This window comes from Tachypleus tridentatus, chromosome 2 (assembly GCF_004210375.1).
Source record: "Tachypleus tridentatus isolate NWPU-2018 chromosome 2, ASM421037v1, whole genome shotgun sequence".
Lineage (NCBI taxonomy): Eukaryota > Metazoa > Arthropoda > Merostomata > Xiphosura > Limulidae > Tachypleus > Tachypleus tridentatus.
Window position 1 is genome coordinate 70,140,512 of NC_134826.1, and position 22,791 is coordinate 70,163,302.

The 22,791-nt window shown below is 36.1% G+C and overlaps 1 protein-coding gene and 1 long non-coding RNA gene across 12 annotated transcripts in view; one reads left to right on the forward strand and one right to left on the reverse strand.

Moving 5' to 3' along the window:
* Positions 1-22,791, reverse strand: part of LOC143244168 (uncharacterized) — a 136,679-nt gene that overhangs the window by 69,374 nt on the left and 44,514 nt on the right. For 8 of the 11 annotated variants that reach the window (XM_076488352.1, XM_076488350.1, XM_076488351.1 and 5 more), the window contains 5 exons: positions 21,353-21,488; positions 18,617-18,792; positions 17,628-17,888; positions 14,778-16,257; positions 10,309-10,350 (listed from right to left, as the gene is read on the reverse strand). In XM_076488352.1, coding sequence (XP_076344467.1) covers positions 10,309-10,350; positions 14,778-16,257; positions 17,628-17,888; positions 18,617-18,792; positions 21,353-21,488 — 2,095 coding nt within the window. The remainder of the gene's footprint in view (positions 1-10,308; positions 10,351-14,777; positions 16,258-17,627; positions 17,889-18,616; positions 18,793-21,352; positions 21,489-22,791) is intronic. The other 3 variants (XM_076488353.1, XM_076488358.1, XM_076488357.1) reach the window with 2 other exon arrangements.
* Positions 1-22,791, forward strand: part of LOC143244169 (uncharacterized) — a 54,377-nt gene that overhangs the window by 19,678 nt on the left and 11,908 nt on the right. The window lies entirely within an intron of this gene.

Genomic DNA, 22,791 nt, shown 5'->3' on the forward strand with positions numbered 1-22,791 from the left:
AACAAAAGAAGCAATCTGTAGGCCTAACATTCGTGATAAAATAATTTAATATAAGTCACAAATGTTAAATTATTTTATGTATTATATTAAAACAAACGAAAGAGTCTTTAAGCCTGAAACATCACCAATCCAAATAACCGATACCTAATTGTGAGATAACTACATACATAAATAACAAAAAGAAAACTATCTCAACCAGTTACGACGTGAACTAGAATAAAACATACGAAAGGTAAACACAAATACTTCTCGCGTCACATGAGATTTGAAAGATAAAACAAATTACCACACCACACACCGACAGTTGGGTAATTTTTGTAGTGTTGCGAAAATACATTGCTTTTAAACACTGTTTAAGACACGTTAAGCAATATACTGCTGTTGAGAAAGTTTACTTACTGTAAACACTGATTGAGACACCTAGGATAAGAAGAGTAATCTAATTTTTGTTCTTGTTTTTCTTTACAATGCTATAGTGGTGCCACCATGTGACTCTACACATAGTGAACGGATCCAACTTCTACAATATCTTTAACTTCATGATATAAAAGTATGCATATCCAAATAAATCGATAAACATTCCATTTACTTCGGACGCATTTCGTTGTGTGTGCTTCCTACTGTGTTCTGTTGGTTCCATGTGACCAGCTTATTACTTAGTAGAGAACTAATGTGAAGAAAAAGAACTGAAAAACCCTTTACGTGTATAAAATGTGACCATTTAAACGTAACGCGTATTTATCTATTGAGCATGTGTTTCGAGACTTGCGGTAATGTCATATCTTGTTTACACACACATATAGAGACAGTCACACAACACTCAGGTAACACAAGAAATGTATAACAAACATTAAACACATAGAACTTTTTAAAACTACTCTGCGAGTTGTCTTACTGAAACAACTGTCCATAAGACAGATAGTTGAAGGACACATGTCCCTGCTTCTCATAGAAAGAAATTTAATAAATGAAGATTAAATGAAAATCTATTTTACTGTGTGTAATACAAACCTCTAGACAGTAAGTTCCACATTACATTCAAGTATATTAAACCGGTTTGCTCAAATGACATATCTGTAAAATGCGACAGAAACAAACACAATTTGGTAAGAACAATCATGGAGTTTCGAAAACTAAAAAAAAAAAAAAGTCGCACGGTAGCATAATAGTAAACATTAAACTTTATGTGAAAAAAGACTCCGAGACCGAAATGTGACATCTAACGGGTTAAGTGTTTTACTACTGAGCTATCCAAGCCTTACCACACTTACTTCCTTAATGTTCGACTTTAAAGCTTCACGAGGTACATTATGACCAAATCATATGAAGTCGATTCACAGATTTAGATCTATTTATAAACCCTGTCAAGAAACGATGAAAGGGTCATATTACTGAAGGCCAAAATAATGAACCTCAAATTTCAAGAGATAAACCCAATAAGCGACTCCAGGTTCGAAACTTAAACCTGGAACTTCTAGCTCTCATGGCTAATATTGGGAGTGCACTAAGACAACAGAATCCCAATTAAATAACAAGTCCGTAAACGTACAACGCTTAAAATCGGGGTTCGATTCCCCATTGTAGACAAAACATAGACAGCTGACCAATTGTGTAGCTTGCCTTGAAAGCCAGCCAATCAATCAACCTTCACAGAAGGTGAATTATGACGGGAAATAAGACTGATTTTGAAGATTTTTAATTATGACTTGAGTTGTAAAATTAGTAACGGCAACGGTCGTTTGGTGTCTGTTAAGAAAGATGTTTAGAGTAAAACTATGACCATAGCCCAACCTAGTGATAACGTTAGGAATTATGTCATGTTTGTCTAGCAAGAAACAGATTGTACTAATAATAACAAACAGCTGTTTGCAGCTGACTCATGACAGTAAGACAGACTCCATGAGGGCCAGTGCACGGTCGTGAGTGGTGGGGACGAGATTAGAAGAGATGTAACGAAGAAGACAATTGGTTAAGACTGGGCGTCGCCTGTCGTCTGAAGTATTACATTAGTCGCTTGAATAGCTCTGAACGCAGACACTGAATTATACAACATCAAGATATGGGAAAAAGTTTAGAGTCACTGAGGACTTGTTATGAGTTTTAATAGGAAATTTGTTTATTGTTAATTTTTGTTGATTGCATATAAACCCAAAGCTGTAGGTCAAACAACGAAATAAACAATCCAATTTATAATAATAAAAAAGTCATTAAAAAGACACACACCACAGAATAAGACGCTAAATGCCACCATAATGAACCACCACTTGACAAAACGTTGTGTAAACACCACCAGTCACGTTTCTATAAATTCAACGATATAATCACGATACATAAATGAAGTCAGGTTAATAAGGTGACACAACAGATAAAAAATTCATTAGAAATTAATAATTTAAAATTGCAACATATGTACATAAAACTGTCCTCACTGTACATACACCGCCGTCATTTAGCCAATTATATGAACCGCTTAATTCCAAGTAGTTTCGACTGCATCCGAACATTGTTAGACTATGAATCACTATCCCGAAATTCTTACCAAAGATTCATAGAATTAGCTCAAGTTCCAGGACGTCTTGATCATATAATACTGTGGACATGAACAAAAACCGCACCGGAAATATAAACGTTACCGATGTTCAGAAGATATTTTTCATCAATATTTAACTGTTCTGTACTGTGTAAAGTCTCCAATATTTAACTGTTCCGTACAATGTAAAATGTCCACTATTTAACTGTTGTGTACTGTGTAAAGTCTCGACTATTTAACTGTTGTGTACTGCGTAAAGTCTCTAGTATTTAACTGTTCCGTACCATGTAAAGTCTCCAGTATTTAACTGTTCCGTACCATGTAAAGTCTCCAGTATTTAACTGTTCCGTACCATGTAAAGTCTCCAGTATTTAACTGTTCCTTATCATGTAAAGTCTCCAGTATTTAACTGTTGTGTACTGCGTAAAGTCTCTAGTACTTAACTGTTCCGTACCGTGTAAAGTCTCCAGTATTTAACTGTTCCGTACCGTGTAAAGTCTCCAGTATTTAACTGTTCTGTTCCGTACCATGTAACCATGTAAAGTCTCCAGTATTTAACTGTTCCGTACCATGTAAAGTCTCCAGTATTTAACTGTTCCGTACCATGTAAAGTCTCCAGTATTTAACTGTTCCGTACCATGTAAAGTCTCCAGTATTTAACTGTTCTGTACTGTGTAAAGTCTCCAGTATTTAACTGTTCTGTACTGTGTAGTCTCCAGTATTTAACTGTTGTGTATCGTGTAAATCCTCCAGTATTTAACTGTTCCGTACCATGTAAAGTCTCCAGTATTTAACTGTTCCGTATCATGTAAAGTCTCCAGTATTTAACTGTTCCGTACCATGTAAAGTCTCCAGTATTTAACTGTTCCGTACCATGTAAAGTCTCCAGTATTTAACTGTTCCGTATCATGTAAAGTCTCCAGTATTTAACTGTTCTGTACTGTGTAGTCTCCAGTATTTAACTGTTGTGTATCGTGTAAATCCTCCAGTATTTAACTGTTGTGTGTAGCTGTGATTATTGATTCATCTTTTACCCACACCTTGTCAGTATAGTATGATTTCCTAGAAATTAATTTATTGGGACTGAAAACAAGTGTATCATTTTAACTAATGCGGAGAAAACAAAAACTGAAAACCAACCCTAAACATTCAGTAGTTGTTGATGGAATAGATATATAAGTCATGAGAGGAGAGTCACGTAGATTACGAAACAATAAAAATCAGAAAGGTCGCATTAGCCAATAAATAGTTAAAGATTAGGCAACCTGCAACAGGATCAAAGGTGTCACATGACAGTGAGTGGAAAACTTGGACAACCAATGACTGAATGTGACTTTCGTATCAGGAACGCTTACCATCCAAGAACGTGCAGAGTAATAGCTCTCTTGGAAATTTATCAAACCGTCTATCTTACTTATATGGGCAAGGAGATCGGCTGTGCTATACCAGTTACTATAGTTACCTATGGTGTTCGTAGCCTAGCAACAACAGCCAAATAACGTTATTATTCGATTAGTGAAAGGGAACTACATTGAAAGACTGACAAATATTGCTTTATAAAGTCATACGAAAACAACAGAAGATAATAGCTTTTGACAACTCTTACTTTGAAAACTTAATACATGAAAATAGTCATTGACGTCAGCAAACGTTAGATGGCGCTTCGATTGACCTGAAAAACAAACTTTGTGGTTATGTATATCAGAACAGCTAGTATGGGTATTAACACTTTTACTGATAAGGAGAGAACAACGTTTCGACCTTCCTGAAGATGACCTAGGAAGGTCGAACCGTTGTTCTCCCCTTGTCAGTAAAAGTGTTAATATCCATACCAGCCGTTCTGAGATACATTTTTATTTCGAATGGGTTTCTCGTCATCAATAAATTTTGTGATAGTAGCTAGCAATTCTGCCGCTTATGTTCCATTTTATGTTTGTTTGCTTGTTTTTGAATTTCATGCAAAGCTACTCGAGGGCTATCTGCGCTAGCTGTCCCTAATTTAGCAGTGTAAGACTAGAGGGAAGGCAGCTAGTCATCACCACCCACAGCCAACTCTTGGGTTACTCTTTTACCAACGAATAGTGTAATTGATCGTAACATTATAACGCCCCCACGACTGAAAGGGCGAGCATTTTTGGTGCGACCGGGATTCGAACCCGCGACCCTCGGATTACGCATCGAACGCCTTAACCAACCCGGCCATGCCGGGCCAAGTTCTATTTTATATCACACTGATTGTGGATTTAAGATAGATAAATTTTAATTGGTTCAGTGTGCACGTGATACCTTATATCCGAAGTTGGTTCCAGACGTACATCTTCGTAGTTTTGAACATTGAATCATACGAATGGCAACCCAGTTGACAGCGCCCGCCGCCCGAAATGCTATCCATTTGAAAGTACAAAGCGTGTTTCTCAGAAACAAGTATCGAACCCGAAATCCTCGGATCATGCACAGTCTGATACGCCAACCAACAACCCTCGCGTTGCTCCCGTTTTAATTGGCAACAAGAAGATATTAAATATGCGTTGATCGTTTTTGTGATTTATCTAGAGGAAAAACTAATTATCACACAAGGTGTTCCCTCAAACTCAACTACGTTGTTTGTTTTAAAAAACAACAACAACAAAAACTTATACCACGAGAAATTGCTGATGGAAAATAGATGTTTTAATGTTCACAACGTTTCGGGCTAGAGCACCATTCCTCTGGTGATTTTAAACTTTAATGAAACAGAATGTTTGTCACCACAAGCACTGTTAAACACAAAATGTTAGAAACTAATATACAGATTTAATGTAACTCGTACGAAAAACAGTGACAAAACAGTATTTTTACATTAGAATAATATATATACATATATCATTATAAATGAAATTAAGAGTCTACCTAGGAATAAGTATCTAAAAGTAAGTTCGAATTATATTTTAATTTATTTTTAAAATGTAACTTACATTAACAGAGAAGTGTTTTGTTGTAGGGAAACAATGTCACGTTTATGAAGTTGTAAACAGTTAGTGTTCCGAGGTTTAATGAAAAATAAACAGATAAACAAAAGATTGATTAAAATGAAGAATATATGCGTGTGTGTGTGCTCGCGCTCATGTGTAAGGAAAAGGTGAAAGTAAGCTCGTGCACAAACATCTTTATGAGTTCACACATTTACATACGCATGCGCACACAAAGACACGCACACTAAGTTCTTTATCTGAAAGTATCAGAATGAAAAATCCAATTTTGTTTTTTACATGACTGTTTTCTTCTTGTCATTCAGTGTAATATATTTTAATATCTAGTCATTTAACCAGTTTTAATTTGGTTTACAATAAAATATTTCTACCATCTGTGCAATCAGTCACACTCTACTACTTATATGGATTAATCTTTGACCTACGGTCACCTGTAGTTTACACAGTAGTTAACTGCAGTAAAATACGTTGCAGATTTTTTATTTCAACAGCAATGATACACAACGGGCTATCTGTGCTGTGTCCACCGCAGGAATCAATCACTAAATTTGAACGTTATAAGCTTTAAAGCTTAGCGCTGAACCCCGGAAGGAAATAGCAGAGTCATTCATCAAATTCATACTGTGTATTGTAAAATGAATGAGTGATGAAGATCGCATTGAAATTATAATTACAAATATATATATAAAGCACAAAAATATTTGTGTGTGTCTGTCTGTTTGTCCTTTAACTAACTACTTCTACGTCACTGAAACAATTTCAACCAAACTTTGTGGGAGGATAGTTTGGAACAATAGGCACAATTACTGGGGGGGGGGGTCACAGCCCCCTCCACTCATACTATTACTCTCATTGAACATCTATTACTTTTCACGTAAGGTAACATTAATTATATTCATAGACGACACCACGTCCTTACACCGAAAAAAATTTAAATTACATTGTGTATACCAAAACATTCACACAGTGTAGGGACAGGGCGCACAAACGTCTTATATATCTCAGAGGGAACGCTAGCACTCTCTATGGTGGGATGTTATGAACAAATGGCCGCCACTCGTGATGATAAGAAACTCACTTGAGGTAAAAATGTATATCAAGACGGCTGGTATGAGTATCAGCACTTTAATTAAAATAAAACACAGAACAACGTTTTGACCTTCTTAGATCATCTACAGTTTGACAATGGCCGTCACTGTCGCAATAAAATATGAACTCAGCTTAAATGTCTCCTCCAACAGTGACCATAAGGCTGATATGCAGAGGTTTTTATTTTTAGTCACACTAAATTCTTACTTTCAAGCTCGGTCCGTAAAACACTTCTATGACCAATTAATTCGTCACGTGGAATACTGTGGGAAAACATTAACAGCTGGGTGTTAAAACCAAGTAAAAGATAGCACCCCCACCAACAATTCTTTTTCTATACCTCTTCCTACAGTCATCCTGACCGTCACACATTGTATACCATGCTTTAAGTACATACGCATTGAGTTCTTAAAGTTTATACAAAACGTTTGGTAAGGTGGTAATGAACACTGCAAAAATATATTATAAATTTGTGAAATTTAATATTATTGTGTTATTTATCATAGCACTTAACCACATTTGTTGTTGTTGTTCAACTTCACAACCCAGATAATGGACTGATACTTTAGTTCGTTACACATAAACTCAAACTAACACAGCGCACTCTCGTAAAGCAAGATCGAAATTTCTGTACAAATAGAAACAAAACAAAAAATTAATTAAAAATTATATGCACTTCTACGGTTCCATATCGGAAATAACATTTTTTTTTTCTGTGATTGTTCACAGTTAAATAATTATTCCGCTGGGCCTTACAAAGTGAGAAACAAATTTAACGAACAAGTTACAGTAAGAAATATAAGAATATTCAAATCACACCTTAAAAATAAACGAAACGCGCCTTTCGTCTAGGATTCAACTCACCTGTTGTACCAGCCGTAGTGGTCGTACTCTCTACGTCGGTACATTTTCATCTATAGATTACAGATCCTCAAAAGTCAGACCAATCATCGTTAATCTTCGTACAACAGTTTTTTTCTTGGTGTATATTTGTGTTTTTGGGTATGTAGCAGGCTACTTTCGTTCGACACAGAGAAAACTCGCGCAATTATATTGAAGACGTAACCATTTTTCTCATTTTGAGAACCAGTAGCCTCGGCAACAGACCGCGTGCAGAATGGATAAGTCGCTGAAGCACGAGACAAGGAACGCAGATATTGATTACGTTTCTGGGCTATACCATTTTTAAAAATAGCTTGAGGGAGATATTGCACAGAGCCAGACGAGTTTGGTTTGGTTTGTTTTGAATTTCGCGCAAAGCTACACGAGGGTTATCTGCGATAGCCGTCCCTAATTTAGCAGTGTAAGACTAGAGAGACTAGTCATCACCACCCACCGCCAACTCTTGGGCTACTCTTCTACCAACGAATGGTGGGATTGACCGCACACATTATAACGCCCCCACGGCTGAAAGGGCGAGCATGTTTGGTGTGACCAGATGAAAAGAAAAGAGGACAGCAATATTTGACTCTGCAGCACGATCGCAGAAAAGAGCTTATTCCAACAGCAGGGATTGGTCCCACAATTACACATAAACAGTAATTAATCCGCATTCTTTACAATAAGGTGAGTATCTTGTATCGTTCCTTAAAAGGTTAAGTACGTTATATTAAAACGATTTTGAATAGATCATCACGCCACCTAGCAACCATAGTTGATGTAAAATCATGGTGGAACAGACTGTATCAGAATTACATTTTGACATTATTTAGCATTACATTGGTAGTGTGATACTACTGAAGTTCTTGGAAGAATATACACTAACCTTTCCTACACGAAACGTTTATCCACCCAGACCAAAAAGATTTAGATTTTCCAAGGCATGAATACCCCTTGTATTTAAGCATTGGTAAACTGAGAAATATGGATGTATTTGGAAATACTAGACCATCTAGAATGAGACCTGTAACAAGTCTCCACCAGCCAAGGAAAGTAAAGTGAAATGTTTTGTGGAAGATGAGAATACAAGAACCCAAAAGTCAGTAACAAAATTTGTCCAAGTGAAACATAATAAAGAAAAATCTCAGTCTGAAAAAAAAAAACACACAAGTTACGTGTCAATAAGTGGCTTCCACGACATATACATCCAATTGTCGCATACCTCAAGCAGCTGGAGAACGAAACAAGCACTCATGCTATTCCATAAGAAGATCATATGCTGGTTAAATCGCCAGACACAGCAGCTATGAATCTCTGTGCAAATCTGCAAAATTACAGATTGAGTCCCACCATCTCGTGTCCTGCTTGCACAGATCCCATAAAAGGGGTTGTTAACCTGCGTTCACATCTCACCGTCGTGACAGATGTGGGAGATACAACCATCTCTTATGTGGTGACAAGTGTGATATTCACACATCTCGTATATGGTGGCCAGTGTGAGAAAAATTCACCTATCTCCTATATAGTGACCAGTGTGATAAAGATTCACCCATCTCCTACACAGTGACCAGTGTGATAAAGATTCACCCATCTCCTACACAGTGACCAGTGTGATAAAGATTCACCAATCTCCTACACAGTGACCAGTGTGATAAAGATTCACCAATCTCCTACACAGTGACCAGTGTGATAAAGATTCACCCATCTCCTACACAGTGACCAGTGTGATAAAGATTCACCCATCTCCTACACAGTGACCAGTGTGATAAAGATTCACCCATCCCCTACACATTGACCAGTGTGTTAAAGATTCACCAATCTCCTACACAGTGACAAGTGTGATAAAGATTCACCCATCCCCTACACAGTGACCAGTGTGTTAAAGATTCACCAATCTCCTACACAGTGACCAGTGTGATAAAGATTCACTCATCCCCTACACAGTGACCAGTGTCATAAAGATTCGCTTATGTCTGACAATGTTTTAACAGTTATAATTTCCCTGTGTATTGTGTCTGTGTATAGATTATACGTGGAAGGCATTGTTATCACCTAGTTTTCATTGGTAGATGAATATGAAAACAGTTCAAATGTGTTAGTAATAAAATTTAATTTGTGTTTACGACGGACTGAGTTTAAATTACCGATTGTAGAGCCCATACATTTCCACACTGAGAAGTTTAATGTCTGGGTTTGTCACAAAACACAGCTCAAAGAACTAGATAAAATACCTAGTAAAATGATTCGTTTTTATTACAAAACACATAATAAACTTAATAGTAAGTAACAGGGTTAACAGCAAAAGTGACGACAGTACTTGTATTTGATAAAACAAACGTGTACCAAGTTATTCGATATATAAAATAGTTTTAAAAGCTGAAGAGAAATGGATCCAATCAGTAATTCTATGGTTAGGGAAACATATGGTCTATATGCGCTCTGACTGCCACGGATATCGAAACTTGGTTTTTAGCGTTATAAGCCTTCAGACTTGCTGCTGAGCCACTTAAGAAGCTTCCCCAGTAGCCCAACGGTAAGTCCCGAGATTTAACGGCGCTAAAGATTCAGACTTCGATACTTGTGTTGAGCACAATCCCAATAGAACATTGAGTAGCTTTGCACTTACCAACAAAAAAACAAACTTGTGGCAAAATTAATTCATTTAAATTTATTATAAATTAATTTGCTGTCGTAATCAAATTTGATGTGTTTTTGTATTTAATTCATGTGAAAAATAAAACTACACAAAATTTATTTCTGTTCAAATTGCTTAAATTATAAATATCATAAGCTTAAAATAATATATATTAATACTAGAGACACCTGGTGAAGGAAACTCACCTCGTCTTGAACTGTGAACGCAGCGGAAAAGCATTTACGTTCCTATGAAAAAGAAACGTATTACAAAATGAGATAAAAAAGAGAAAGAATAAACACACACTAGAAGAAGATCACAGTTCAAATAAAACTGAGTGAAAGATAAAAATAACATGAAACTAAATTTAAAACATACGAAATACACGCAACAAGTTAGGAGGAAGTCACTTTTAGGTTTTAGAAATACAACATAAAATTGTGCATTTGTCATAACATTTGAAATATACGTAGATATTACAACTATAAAATTACTGAATCGGACCTATCACGTGTAAGGAAGAATAAAGCATTGCATTTCGTAAAAGAGAGAGAGAATGAATTACAGCTATAGAAAAACAAGACAACAGTAATTGTACATGTATTACCTGTGTTTGTGACGAAGGAAAGTATAATAATGTTTTTGCTCATCTTTTCCCCTTCTGTATTTATCTCAATTAGAATAAAGATTTATGGTACGTATAACTACAGTTTTTCTTTATATTCCCATCTGTTTTTTTTACGTCTTACTGAATGGAAATGTACATCACGTCAGAGTCGAACGTGTAACTAGTTTACCAGTAAACCTGATTTATTTAAATGTATATTAATATATATATTTATTGGTGTTTAGGTCAGAAACTGCAAATTTGCACAGCGAGATTTGTTTAATGGGTTTTAATTTCCAAATTGCGTTAAAACCTATCCACGCACAATGAAGAAATGTTCTGCACATAGGTTGTATTCTTGGTATAAAATGAAAGTGTCTGTTAGCTTCTCAGAAAAATCCTTGCATAGCGCTACAGCACAATAGGAAACAACTGAACTGGCTGGCCCCTGTATAACTGTCTTCACTGTTCTACACCGTGTTTAACAAAGAAAACGCCTTTCAGTGGAAAACAAAGACTGAAAAATAAACGGAAACAGAATTTTAAAAAATGAAAAAAATCGTTACTTTGATACACTTAATTACAAAATGTTGTTTATAGATTAATTATTGAAGGGCGTGGCAGTAATGTACAAAATGTATCACCTTAACTCTATGAACAACACACCTAACAACAATTGACATTAATCTAATGTGAAATACAATACCAAAGAAATACAGGCCACGTGCAAGATTTATTTTTGAAAAAAACAACCACAACAAGACAACTAATAAAGAATAACTTTAAGAATGTAGTTAGTAACTTCAGTGATGGATGAATTATTAAAAAAGTTTGATGATAGTAACATACAATTCACAGATACTGTGAAAATTATTCACCTTCTGTCGCATAACATCTTCAGTGAGGAAGAAAATCATCTTGATTTAGGATTTCTCTCCATTTAGCCGAAAAAAGCTGAAGTTATTTCACCAATTAGTTGGTTTAATCATCGCACGTGCAAGTGTGATTATCTTGGTTTAATATATACTCTAAGGGTTAAATATGATTTACTTCATAAAAACAAGGTATTATACACACATAGTTTTAGTCAAGAGTCGATTTAGTTTAGAAGACTTCTAGCAGATAGAGCTAACAGAGGAACACGTCTGGATTCATAAGACTGTTTTATCTTATTTTTATATGATATTGCATCGCGAGTTCCAGAACCCAGAGCGTTGTCTATATATATATATATATATTTTTTTTTTATCGCTTATACATCCTTGTTTTCATATCGTAGCATTGACTTTCGACTTTTATGGCACTTTGCCAACCAAGATGGATATTTAGCAGCAGAGAACGTCCATATTGTCACTAAATAAAGATAAAAAGGTGTTTAAAGTCGACGTCTCGTTAATTTAGAAATGGTTCACTCTTCGCTTATTCAAAGCCTCGAGGAAGAGTGTGTGTGCACGTGAAAAGCATTGTTGTTGTTTTTCTTTGTGGGGAAAGGTTCTTGGATAATTAATCAGAAACGTTTGTACTCCACTGATAAGTTCCAGCAGTGGATATAGTTGGAACAGATTAAACTCTTCGTGTTTACAGAAACCATCTCTTCGTACTGATCAAGAGCAGAACTTTCCCGAATATATAAAATATCTCTTGATGGAAAAACAGTCGCGATTTTAGTGTTTTAAGTGTTCCAATTACGCGTGAACGCGTATGTGTTAGCACAAAATGAATACAAATATTGTGAAAATATACCAAAATAATGACTCTTCTGAGACGAAACGACTGTGACTGCAAACCATACTAACAGTCACTCTATAAGTAGGGAATTTGTGTCACCGATTCGAGGTTCTTTTTTTTTTTTTTTTAGAAACAAACAAGATAATATAAGATGGGAAGAGTAAGACACACAGGTTTCAAAATATTTATTAGAATATAAAGAACATTTAGAAAATGTTGGAGTTAATATTTTTATATATATAGATATATATATCATATATGTATTTAAATGCCACTTATTAGTTCAGTATTTCTCATTTTAAAAAACAGTCACATACTATAAAACGAATCACTTCGCTTTCCGTATTCTTAAGAGTTCTAATCACCATGATAATGACTAGAGGAGTCACGCTATCTTAAGTGTTAGAACTACTTAAAAACAGAACTTCACAGTAGGACAAAACTAAAGCCTGTTAGCTTTGTTACACCGTAAATAATACACAGTGACTCATCTCCAACAACAGGCGACACACGCATCAGTTGTGTCAGGATCAGATGCTCAAATTGGGATATTACGTGACTCAAAAATATCATGTTTATTGATATTCCAATTACATTTATCTAGACGCAATTAAAGTTATAAAATATTTTGCAAAAATGAAACACACACACACACACACATGCACATTCATGTTGCTTAATAAATCCATTGTGAAAATGTAGTATACATAAATATATTTATATTTTTTCATTATGGTAATTATTACCTACGTATACGAGTACAAAGTATTTTATTATAGCGCTCGTAGTGCCATCTGTCGTCTTATTTGTTAAGTAAGATAGAAACAAGGTAATTTTATATTTACATTTACTGCTCAGATAAAATAGTATCTGCGCAGATTTTGTTCTCGATAATTTCTGAAACTGGTGTTACATTACAAGGACCGATTGGTGTTCCTTGTTTTGAATTTCGCGCAAAGCTACACGAAGGCTATCTACGCTTGCCGTCCCTAATTTTGCAGTGTAAGACTAGAGAGAAGGCAGCTAGTCATCACCACCCACCGCCAACTCTTGGGCTACTCTTTTACCAACGAATAGTGGGATTGGCCGTCACATTATGACGCTCCCACAGCTGAAAAAGCGAGCATATTTGGTGCGACGGGGATTTGAACTCTCGAGTCGAGTGCCTTAACCACCTGGCCATACCGAGCCCTGTAGGTGTGTAGTATAAGTTAGTAAACTGGTTAGAAGATTGACACGATGAAAAACAAACAGAGGGTTGTTACAAATGTAGCTTAGTCAAATTTGATTAAAATTGCAAGTGGGGTATCTCAGGACTCAGTCTTAGGATCACGGCTCTTTTTGATTTACATTAATAACATAGATGAAGGAATAGTCAATGAATTCGTTAAATTTACCAGTAATATTAAGGTTCTTGGTGTTGTTAGCTGTGAAGAGGATGCTACTGATTTACAAAATAATTTAATTCAGCTAGTAAGTTGGACAGATAAATGGTAGATGGGTTTCAATTATGAAAAATACAAGATAATGCATGTGGGTTATCATAATTTGAATTGGAATAACCTTAACTGTATCATGACTGAAAAAGAGTCTTAGTGTAATGTTTAATTTGTCTCTAAAGCCATCCAATCAATGTGCTGTTGCCAGTGGTTAGGTAAATAGGAGTTTAGGTTGTAACTACAGAAATATTGAATACAAGTCTAAAGAGGTTGACCGTCACATTATAACGCCTCCACGGCTGAAAGAACGAGCATGTTTGGTGTGACAGGGATTACGAGTTGAATGCCTTAACCATCTGACCATGCCGAGCCTTTCATGGACCGGAAGAGCGAGCATGTTCAACGACAGGTTTCGAACTCGGGACTCAAAATTGTGAGTCGAGCATCCGAATCACTGGCTCTTATCAAGCCTCATTATTTTATTATATGTCGAAATATAAAAAAAAAACAAGTTAGGAAATAATATTCACATAATTACCACAAAACAAGTTATTGTTGGAAAGCGGGAAACTTTTTTGTTTTGTTTTTTAGCATAAAGCTACGCAAAAGGCCATCTGTCTACTGTGCAGAATCAAACACTGGAGTTTAAAGCTATAAGTCAGTAGACTTACTGATGCCCCATTGGGAATCACAGAATTTTCAGACGTACCTTTATAGAAATAAGCTTAAGAAACATTACAAAGCAACAAATCCATTTTGTCCAACTAACATCACGCAGAAATCTAAAACAGTTTTGATAACTGATATATCAACTCAAATGACCTATCTAAGAGCGGTCAAAATCCAGTTATTTACTGATTTGTTTAAGTTATTTATAAGTTTGAATCCAATTTATTCTTACCTATCATCTTGATTAACGTTGATGGTTTTTGAAAGAATCGTTATGTCATCTTTCATCTTACTTGAAATGTTTCGGCCGTAAAAAGAAGCTCCACCTTCACTCATGTATCCTGCTCCAATATCGTCTGCTCTGTAAATGAGTCCTGGTTTGAGCACATCTCCATCACTCATGTATCCTGCTGCGAGGTCAACTGATTCAGCATCGGTAGAATATTCAACATCTGAGATCATTTTGTTTGTAAGAAAAGTTCGTTTTGTGAAATTGCCATAAAAACTAGTACAGTCTTCTGACATTAGAGCCTGCTTCGACAGGCCTAGTCTTCCTCTTCCACTGCCATTAATATTAGAAAAGTAACGTAACCCGGAAGAATGAAGCTTGTTACTAAAATTATGAGTCGAAGAGAAAGTCCCCAGACCGCTCATATAGCTATAGGTGGAGACACGTGTGATAGGCTGCATGGGCTTGATACTGACAATAACGTCATCAGCCTCTTCATCAAACGTTGCCTCTGTGTCAGGGCAAGGACCTTCTATTTCATTGAAATAATTTTTGTCATAAGAAATTGTATTTTTTATGTCAGTCATATCTTCAACACTGGGAATAAGTTCTAGGGCTCCAGATTTTAATGCATCAGAATTTTTATTTGTGGAAGAACTGTCTAACAGCTGATTGACCTCCCTTTGAGAAACGCCATTTCTTGAACCCATTTGTCCTGTTGGGAGAGACTCATTAGAAATGTCAGGTCTTCTGTCTCCCAAACGAACAGTTTTACCTTTTATAGTAGTTGAAATGTTGGCATTCATTATGGGGGAAACTTTGGCAACAGTAATGGTCCCCTGAGATCCCTCTTTAGTCCCCACGGATTTGGACAATGACAAACTATCGACCCTTTGTCTTAGTATGTTTTCGCTTCTACTTTTCTGGATATATAATCCATCTCTATAAACATTCATCGGCGCGTGAGCGTCCTGCGACGTAACTGACTTCAAAAATTGCAGGTCGTCTCCATCATCACCACTGGACTCCCTATTTTTAGGTGTGTCTTTCGATGGCTTCGAGGTTCCTTTGACTGCAGCTGTTGGTTTGGGAATGCTGTTTTTACACATTTCTTGTGACCTCAACTGAATGTTATCATCTACGTCATCGCTACCCACTGAACCCATCAAGGAGCCAACACTTCCAGAAGTCGTCTTCTTCGTTGCTCGTTCAACTCTTGGGGTGAAGTTGGAATTTTTCGGCTGACGGACAGGATTATCTGGGTGATTATTCTTACATGGTTGGCTTTGTTTAGAAACGTCTGTTCGATAGCCCCTTTGGCTCCTGTCACATTTTCCATCTTTTGGTTTCGGTCTTGAAAGCGAACCGTTGCTAAGGCTCTCACCTCGATGAAACAGATTATTGGAGCTGGTTTTTGATTGGTTCAATCTAGTTTCATCTCCGGCTTTTGATTGGCTTAATCTAGATACAGCAGTGACTTTTCCTGCATAAAATATAGATAATAATATGTATGGGTATCTAAGTGCATCAGGGTAGATTTCGAGTTCCAAATAAAGTCTCAAAATTGTTCAATGCAAATTTAGGTAAAAAACAAAAGTAAAATTGAGTTTTCGGTACACAGTTTTCGATGTTGGGTTTTCGTGTAACACGATAAATATAAGTATCACTAATTTAAAAAAACTATTATTATGTGACGTTACATGTTCTGTATGATACCTGATATTATTCCCAACACAGAGTAACACAAAAAATATAACATGTAACACCAGAGGGCGTAAACAGGTGATAATTCAGAGAAGCAGCCGCCGTTATCTCGTTTAAGTAGTAAACGTGTGTGTGTGTGTGTGTTTTTACTTATAGCAAAGCTACATCGGACTATCTGCTGAGTCCACTGTGGGTGTCGTTATGCCATATTTCACGCCGTACACTTCCCATACGGTGAACTATGTATATCTTTATGGAATAGTTTACACTGTACGCTACCAGTCTACTTTCTAATACGCTCATGAAACCTTTAAACGAAACCTTGAGGTTTTTAAAAGTGAACTAAACATTTTACTCACGTTCTGGTGAGTCCAGGTTGTTCAGGGGTGGAAACGTAATCCAATGAATGCAAAGGTCAATGGTCCTTTAAGTGACAAGAGATAACGGATAGTGGATGTAGAGATATCCTTAGTTTTGAGAGGGTGCTCCCTATATCAGACCCGCCCTCCGTGCTAATGTATCCGTCGTTCAGTTTAATTACTAGGATCCTATTACAGAAAACGTTTTTAAATTGTATAATGAGTTAGCGGTGGGTGGTGATGACCAGCTGCCTTCCCTCTAGTCTTACACTGCTAAATTAGGGACGGCTAGCGCAGATAGCCCTCGTGTAGCTTTGCGCGAAATTAAAAAACAAACAAACAAACTGTATAAACAGTAAGGTTATTCACATCACACGGTTTTCCTCGTCATCACAGATGTTGTTTAGGAACATCAGTCTCTCATGCAAAAAATGGATCTTTTGTTCTGGAACATTTCCTTCCTCGAGCTTCTTTGAGATGGCGACGACACTACTAGGCCTAACAGACTCAGGCCAGAGTTCGAAACGCCACTATCAGACCTAATAAACTCAGACTAGAGTTTAAAATGCCGTAATCTCAAACGAAACTCTAGATTGGAGAAAATCCATAAAGTAGCTTCCTCTACCATGAGAAACACATCTTTGTATTCAATCCTAAAATATAGTTCAGTCTTTCACTAAATAACAACTCAATAAAGGTGAATTTTATTTTTTTCTTTAACAGATGAATTTCAACACAGAAGCTTTAATGGTCCGTAGATACTTATTTTAATACCATTAGTTTTACTCACTTTCACGTGCGGTTGGTTTTGCTACAGTCTGTTTGACACCACCTGGAGTCCTTTTGATTAAACTCTTTGTCGCAACGTCAACGTTCTCAGTAACTTCTTGAGTCGATATAGAAGACGTATAAGTGGCATAACTTGGCACCAACGTTACAGGAACCAGTTTTGAGCCGTCCGACGAAGACTTGGTTTTTGGGTCACTACAAAAGTTCGCGGGGTAGTTACAGTTGTCACCGCTACTATTAATGCTCTTAAGCATTACGCTACCTGTTGAACAAAACAGAAATGTTCACCGAGTTTATCTGATATCCTTGTAAACATAAATAATTAGAACTGTTATTAGTTTCTGACAGAAGTCAAGTTTAGTGGCTTAAAGACACAAAGGTTAAGGTGATGTGTTTAATTTACTCTAACAACATGTGACAAAACTTTCATATCTGTACCCCGTACGTATCGGGTTATCTGTGTGTTGTAAATGTACTGAATTATAAATAACATCCTAGCACGCGTTGATTGGTCATTTTCATATAATCCTGAATTTTAAACTGATAGGTCAGAAGGAAGGTAGCTAGTATAAAATACCCACCGCCACTCTAGACTGCCCGAATAATGATATTTGATTTTCATTTTTATAACGCATTCATGGCCTCAAAGTGTGGGATGCAATTTTTATTGTGCAGTAATGGGACGAAAATGACGAACCCGTAGATACAAAGTCCTCTACGTCGACTACTGGGCCACGCCCAGTTAGTTGGTTAGGTATTCCTGTTGAACTGACGGTAGTACTTTTGGAGTAGCACTTGGATGTCTATCCTAAAGATTTTTAACAATCAATTTACTGAAAACGTATTTACTGTGACGTTCTAGAAATAAGAACACTGTCGTATAGTAACTTTTGTCAATATTTTTAATAACCCACAATAATTTGTGAGTTTCACTATTTTTACTGACGTTAAACATAGTTTTGCAAAATAAAATAAACATGAATTACTCACTTTTCTCTCTTGCCTTTTCTTTGGAATATAACTGCTTCGTTTTATCTAATTTAGGCTTGCACGTATAGGTGGCATGCTTGTTTCCAGGTCCGCTGATACCAGCGCCATCTGGTGAATTTCGCAAAGTAACACTAGAAATTGACTTCACAGGAAGATATGAGGATGACGAGGAAGGTCTTTAAAAATATTCAGGAAAGAATAGATAAAGTTTTATGAAAAGTGAAAGCCATTTATTATTTCAGAACTATTCGTAAATGTTTAACTTCAAAAACACTAAATTTATTTTTAGTAACAGTAGTGTAAATGAAAAGTATCATAAGCCATTTTGATGTTAGAAAAACGCGAAAGTTAAAGAATTCTTAACAGTAATGCATAAAACTCTACAACTCGTGCGCTTTGGAAAGGTAAACCTTTCTTCTTCAGGAGCAAATTGTCCAATAAGCCATTATGAAAAATTTATATACAGTTATTTGCTAATGGATTTAGAAATCACTTCTTTCATTTGATTGTAAACTGAGAAATTATTTTCCATATATTATTGTTAGAATGTTACCAACTATATATTCAAAAATATATCCCTCCCTCCGAGTCACGGCGGCACGTCTGTGGATTTTCATACCCGTAGTGGGCAGAACACAGACAGTTCTTTGTTTAAATTTGTGTTTAACTTCAAACAAATGATCCAAAAGTTATGAAAATCGATGTGAACTCTATAAAGATAATAATAACAATTTTTTTCCAACGCAGCCTACGTTTCGCCATCTGGTGGCTCAGCAGTAAGTCTGAGAGCTTATAACACTGAAATCCTGAGTTTGATTCTCTGCAATGGACAGAGCACGGACAGCTATTCTGCAGTTTCATTCTTAACAACAAACGTTTCGCCACTGCGGCTTTTGTTTTTAGCATAAAGCTGCACAATAAGTAGTTGTTGCGGATTGAGCGAAACGCGTTGTTGGAAAGAGATATGACAAATACAGTGTGACTGAAATGCTTTTATTACTACCACATACTCTTCTAATTATTGAAGATACTTAAGGGACTAGGTATAAAATGCATAGATTAAAATATATAATAGTCTTAATCCAAATGTTACTAATGTCTTGCAACAAGTAAGTTAAGTATAACCATGCTCTGCCAGCTTCAAAATGACGTTCACACCATAACAGTTGTTATCGCATTATATTACTAATTATGGTACGTAACGCTATACGAGTCAACGAAACGTAATTTGTTGATAGATAGTTTGTGTGACATTACGTCACAATGATACTGGTGTTAAGTTTTATCAAATCTTTATTTAGTGGTCTTGTACTACGGGTTTCCAACGAAGCGTTTCGCTCAATACCAGAGCTCATCATGACGGTTGGAAATAAACCACATAAAGCCAGAATAATTGATACAATGTTTAGCATTATCTGTTTTAATTCTAGTTTCTTACAATCCCTTTTATTACCGATTTTAACTGTCCATTTTAATATTAGTTTCATTCTATATAACTATTTTAATACCAGTTTCACACTATCCCTTTCAACACTAGTTTCACACAGTCCTTTTAATATTTGTTTTCCACCGTTTCTTCTAATACTAGTATCAAACTATCCCCCTTAATGATATTTTCACACTATTCATGTTAATTCAATTTATCGTTGTCCTTTATCAAATTAGCTTTAAATCAAAGATGAATGGTAATTCAGCTGGAGATAATTTTCACATATGTACTTATGGATAATTATAAAAGGTAATCCAACTGGAGATAATTTTCACATATGTACTTACAGATAATTATAAAAAGTAATCCAACTGGGGATAATTTTCACATATGTACTTATAGATAATTATAAAAATTAATCCAACTGGGGATGATTTTCACATATGTACTTATAGATAATTATAAAAGGTAATCCAACTGGGGATAATTTTTACACATGTACTTATATTGTTTTTTTGTTTGTTTTTGAATTTCGCACAAAGCTACTAGTGAGCTATCTGTGCTAGCCGTCCTTAATTTAGCAGTGTAAGACTAGAGGGAAGGCAGCTAGTCATCACCACCCACCGCCAACTCTTGGGCTACTCTTTTACCAACGAATAGTGGGATTGATCGACACATTATAACGCCCCCACGGCTGAAAGGGCGAGCATGTTTGGCGCGACGAGGATGCGAACCCGCGACCCTCAGATTACGAGTCGCACGCCTTAACACGCTTGGCCATGCCGGGCCCATGTACTTATACATAATTATAAAGGGTAATCCAACTGAGAAAAAATTACTCAAAGTATGAAAAAAACACACATATTTGAACATATATTCGGTAAACCAACCAACCTTAACATTTTCTTTATTTAACTATTAAATTCGGGTAGAGGTCCAGACGACACTCACCAGAAACCGTTTCCCAATATTCCTGAACCACCCAAAAAATATACCTATTAATATTCAGTAATTTAAATTACGTTTTGGTATAAATTTTGGACACGAACGATCATGGAGACTTTAAAACTTATGCAACGATAAAGGTTTCTCTCGTACATCGAAAAAAAATGTATTTACATTATGCAGGTTGAAACATCACATAGCTGTGTCAAGTTAAGGTCACACATTAACGAATCGGTAGTTGTGAAAGAAACAACAGGTTTCTGCAAGGACTAATTAACTTATTTTATCCACTTTCGGGTACAGTAACAACTAAACGAAGCACTGAATCACAACAAGAAACAAACGTCGAAAACGTAATTTACCTTGACTGGTTCTTCTCAAGACTTCCTTTGCCACGTGCTACAACGCCACATCGTGGCTGAGGAATGAACGAGCCATGAGGGGAAGCCGACCTAGAACAGCTGTCAAAGGGCGTTTTGGGGATGAAGCCAACGACACCTGTAGGGAAAAATATGTTCAGATATCGTCGTTCTTCATATGTAAACAGTCACATTACAGTCTATACCAAGATTTGACATTTTCTTGTTTTAATGATACCGAGTATATCCACAGGAACAGAACAGGAATGAATAGTTAATTTTAGTTTTTCAACACTAAAGTTTGTAATTGTCAGACACGTTCGTCTAAACATAGAACTTCTTCAAACACCCAGTAAAGAAATTTAACTGTTGATTCAGTTTGGTTTATTTGTTACTTCAGTTAAAACTTGACTGATTAAAATATAGTAAATATATTATATTAAAATATAAGTTCCTATACTTTCAGCAAAGTTTGTAAATCAAAAAAGAAAGATCGATTCTCCACAAATGAAGTGACTTAAAAAAAGATTAAACATGCATACTTATTTATTAAAGCTTACTAAAGAGTTGTAATATGGATACATATCTATTGAAGCTTACTAAAGAGTTGTAACATGGGCATGTATCTACTATAGCTTACTAAACAGTTGTAACAAGGACACTTATCAACTCCCTAAAAGAGTTGTAACATGGACACGTATCTACACCTTTACGATAAATGTGTAGACACTTATATACAGTTACGACAGAAAGTGTTCGTACCCCTGCGTCCCGAGTGGTTTCTTGCTCATAACTTAAAAAGTATCACGAGTAGGCTAACAGAAGTATAATATATTATAACTATTATACTAACACACATCTACATAAATTTTTATGTAAATTAAACAACAAATAAACTGTTTATAAACAAATAACCAAAAATAGGAGGAGCAGAAAGTGTTCGTACATTTCAGAACGTGTAAAAAAACTGATATTCCCGTACAAGTTTTGTTTAGTTTGGGGAATAAACTACATTATACCATTCCAGAACTGGACACTGAGTTCATAATTATTGGAATTTAGCCACCAAAAAATTTATCTCCGGATATTTAGCGCCTTCTCCGTCATTATCTGCTTGGTCATCATGGCGAACAGGAAACAACTGCCCAGTGATTTAAAAAACCGAATTATTGTAAAATACGAGTCTCGTGTGTCTCTTTCCGGTATTGCTACACAAATCTACTGTTCAAAACATAATTGCCAAGTTTAAGCTTACAGGATCAACTGCTAACCTCCCTTGTTCCGGATGCCCCACCAACATTCCAGAGAGAACCAAGAGGAAGGTTCTCAGAGAGGTTAGTAGTAACCCTCGTTTAACAGGTAATGACATACAGAAACTGGTAAGGGAAACTGGGGTTAAAGTAAGCACCTCTACAGTTACGAACATGTTACGTTCTTCTGGG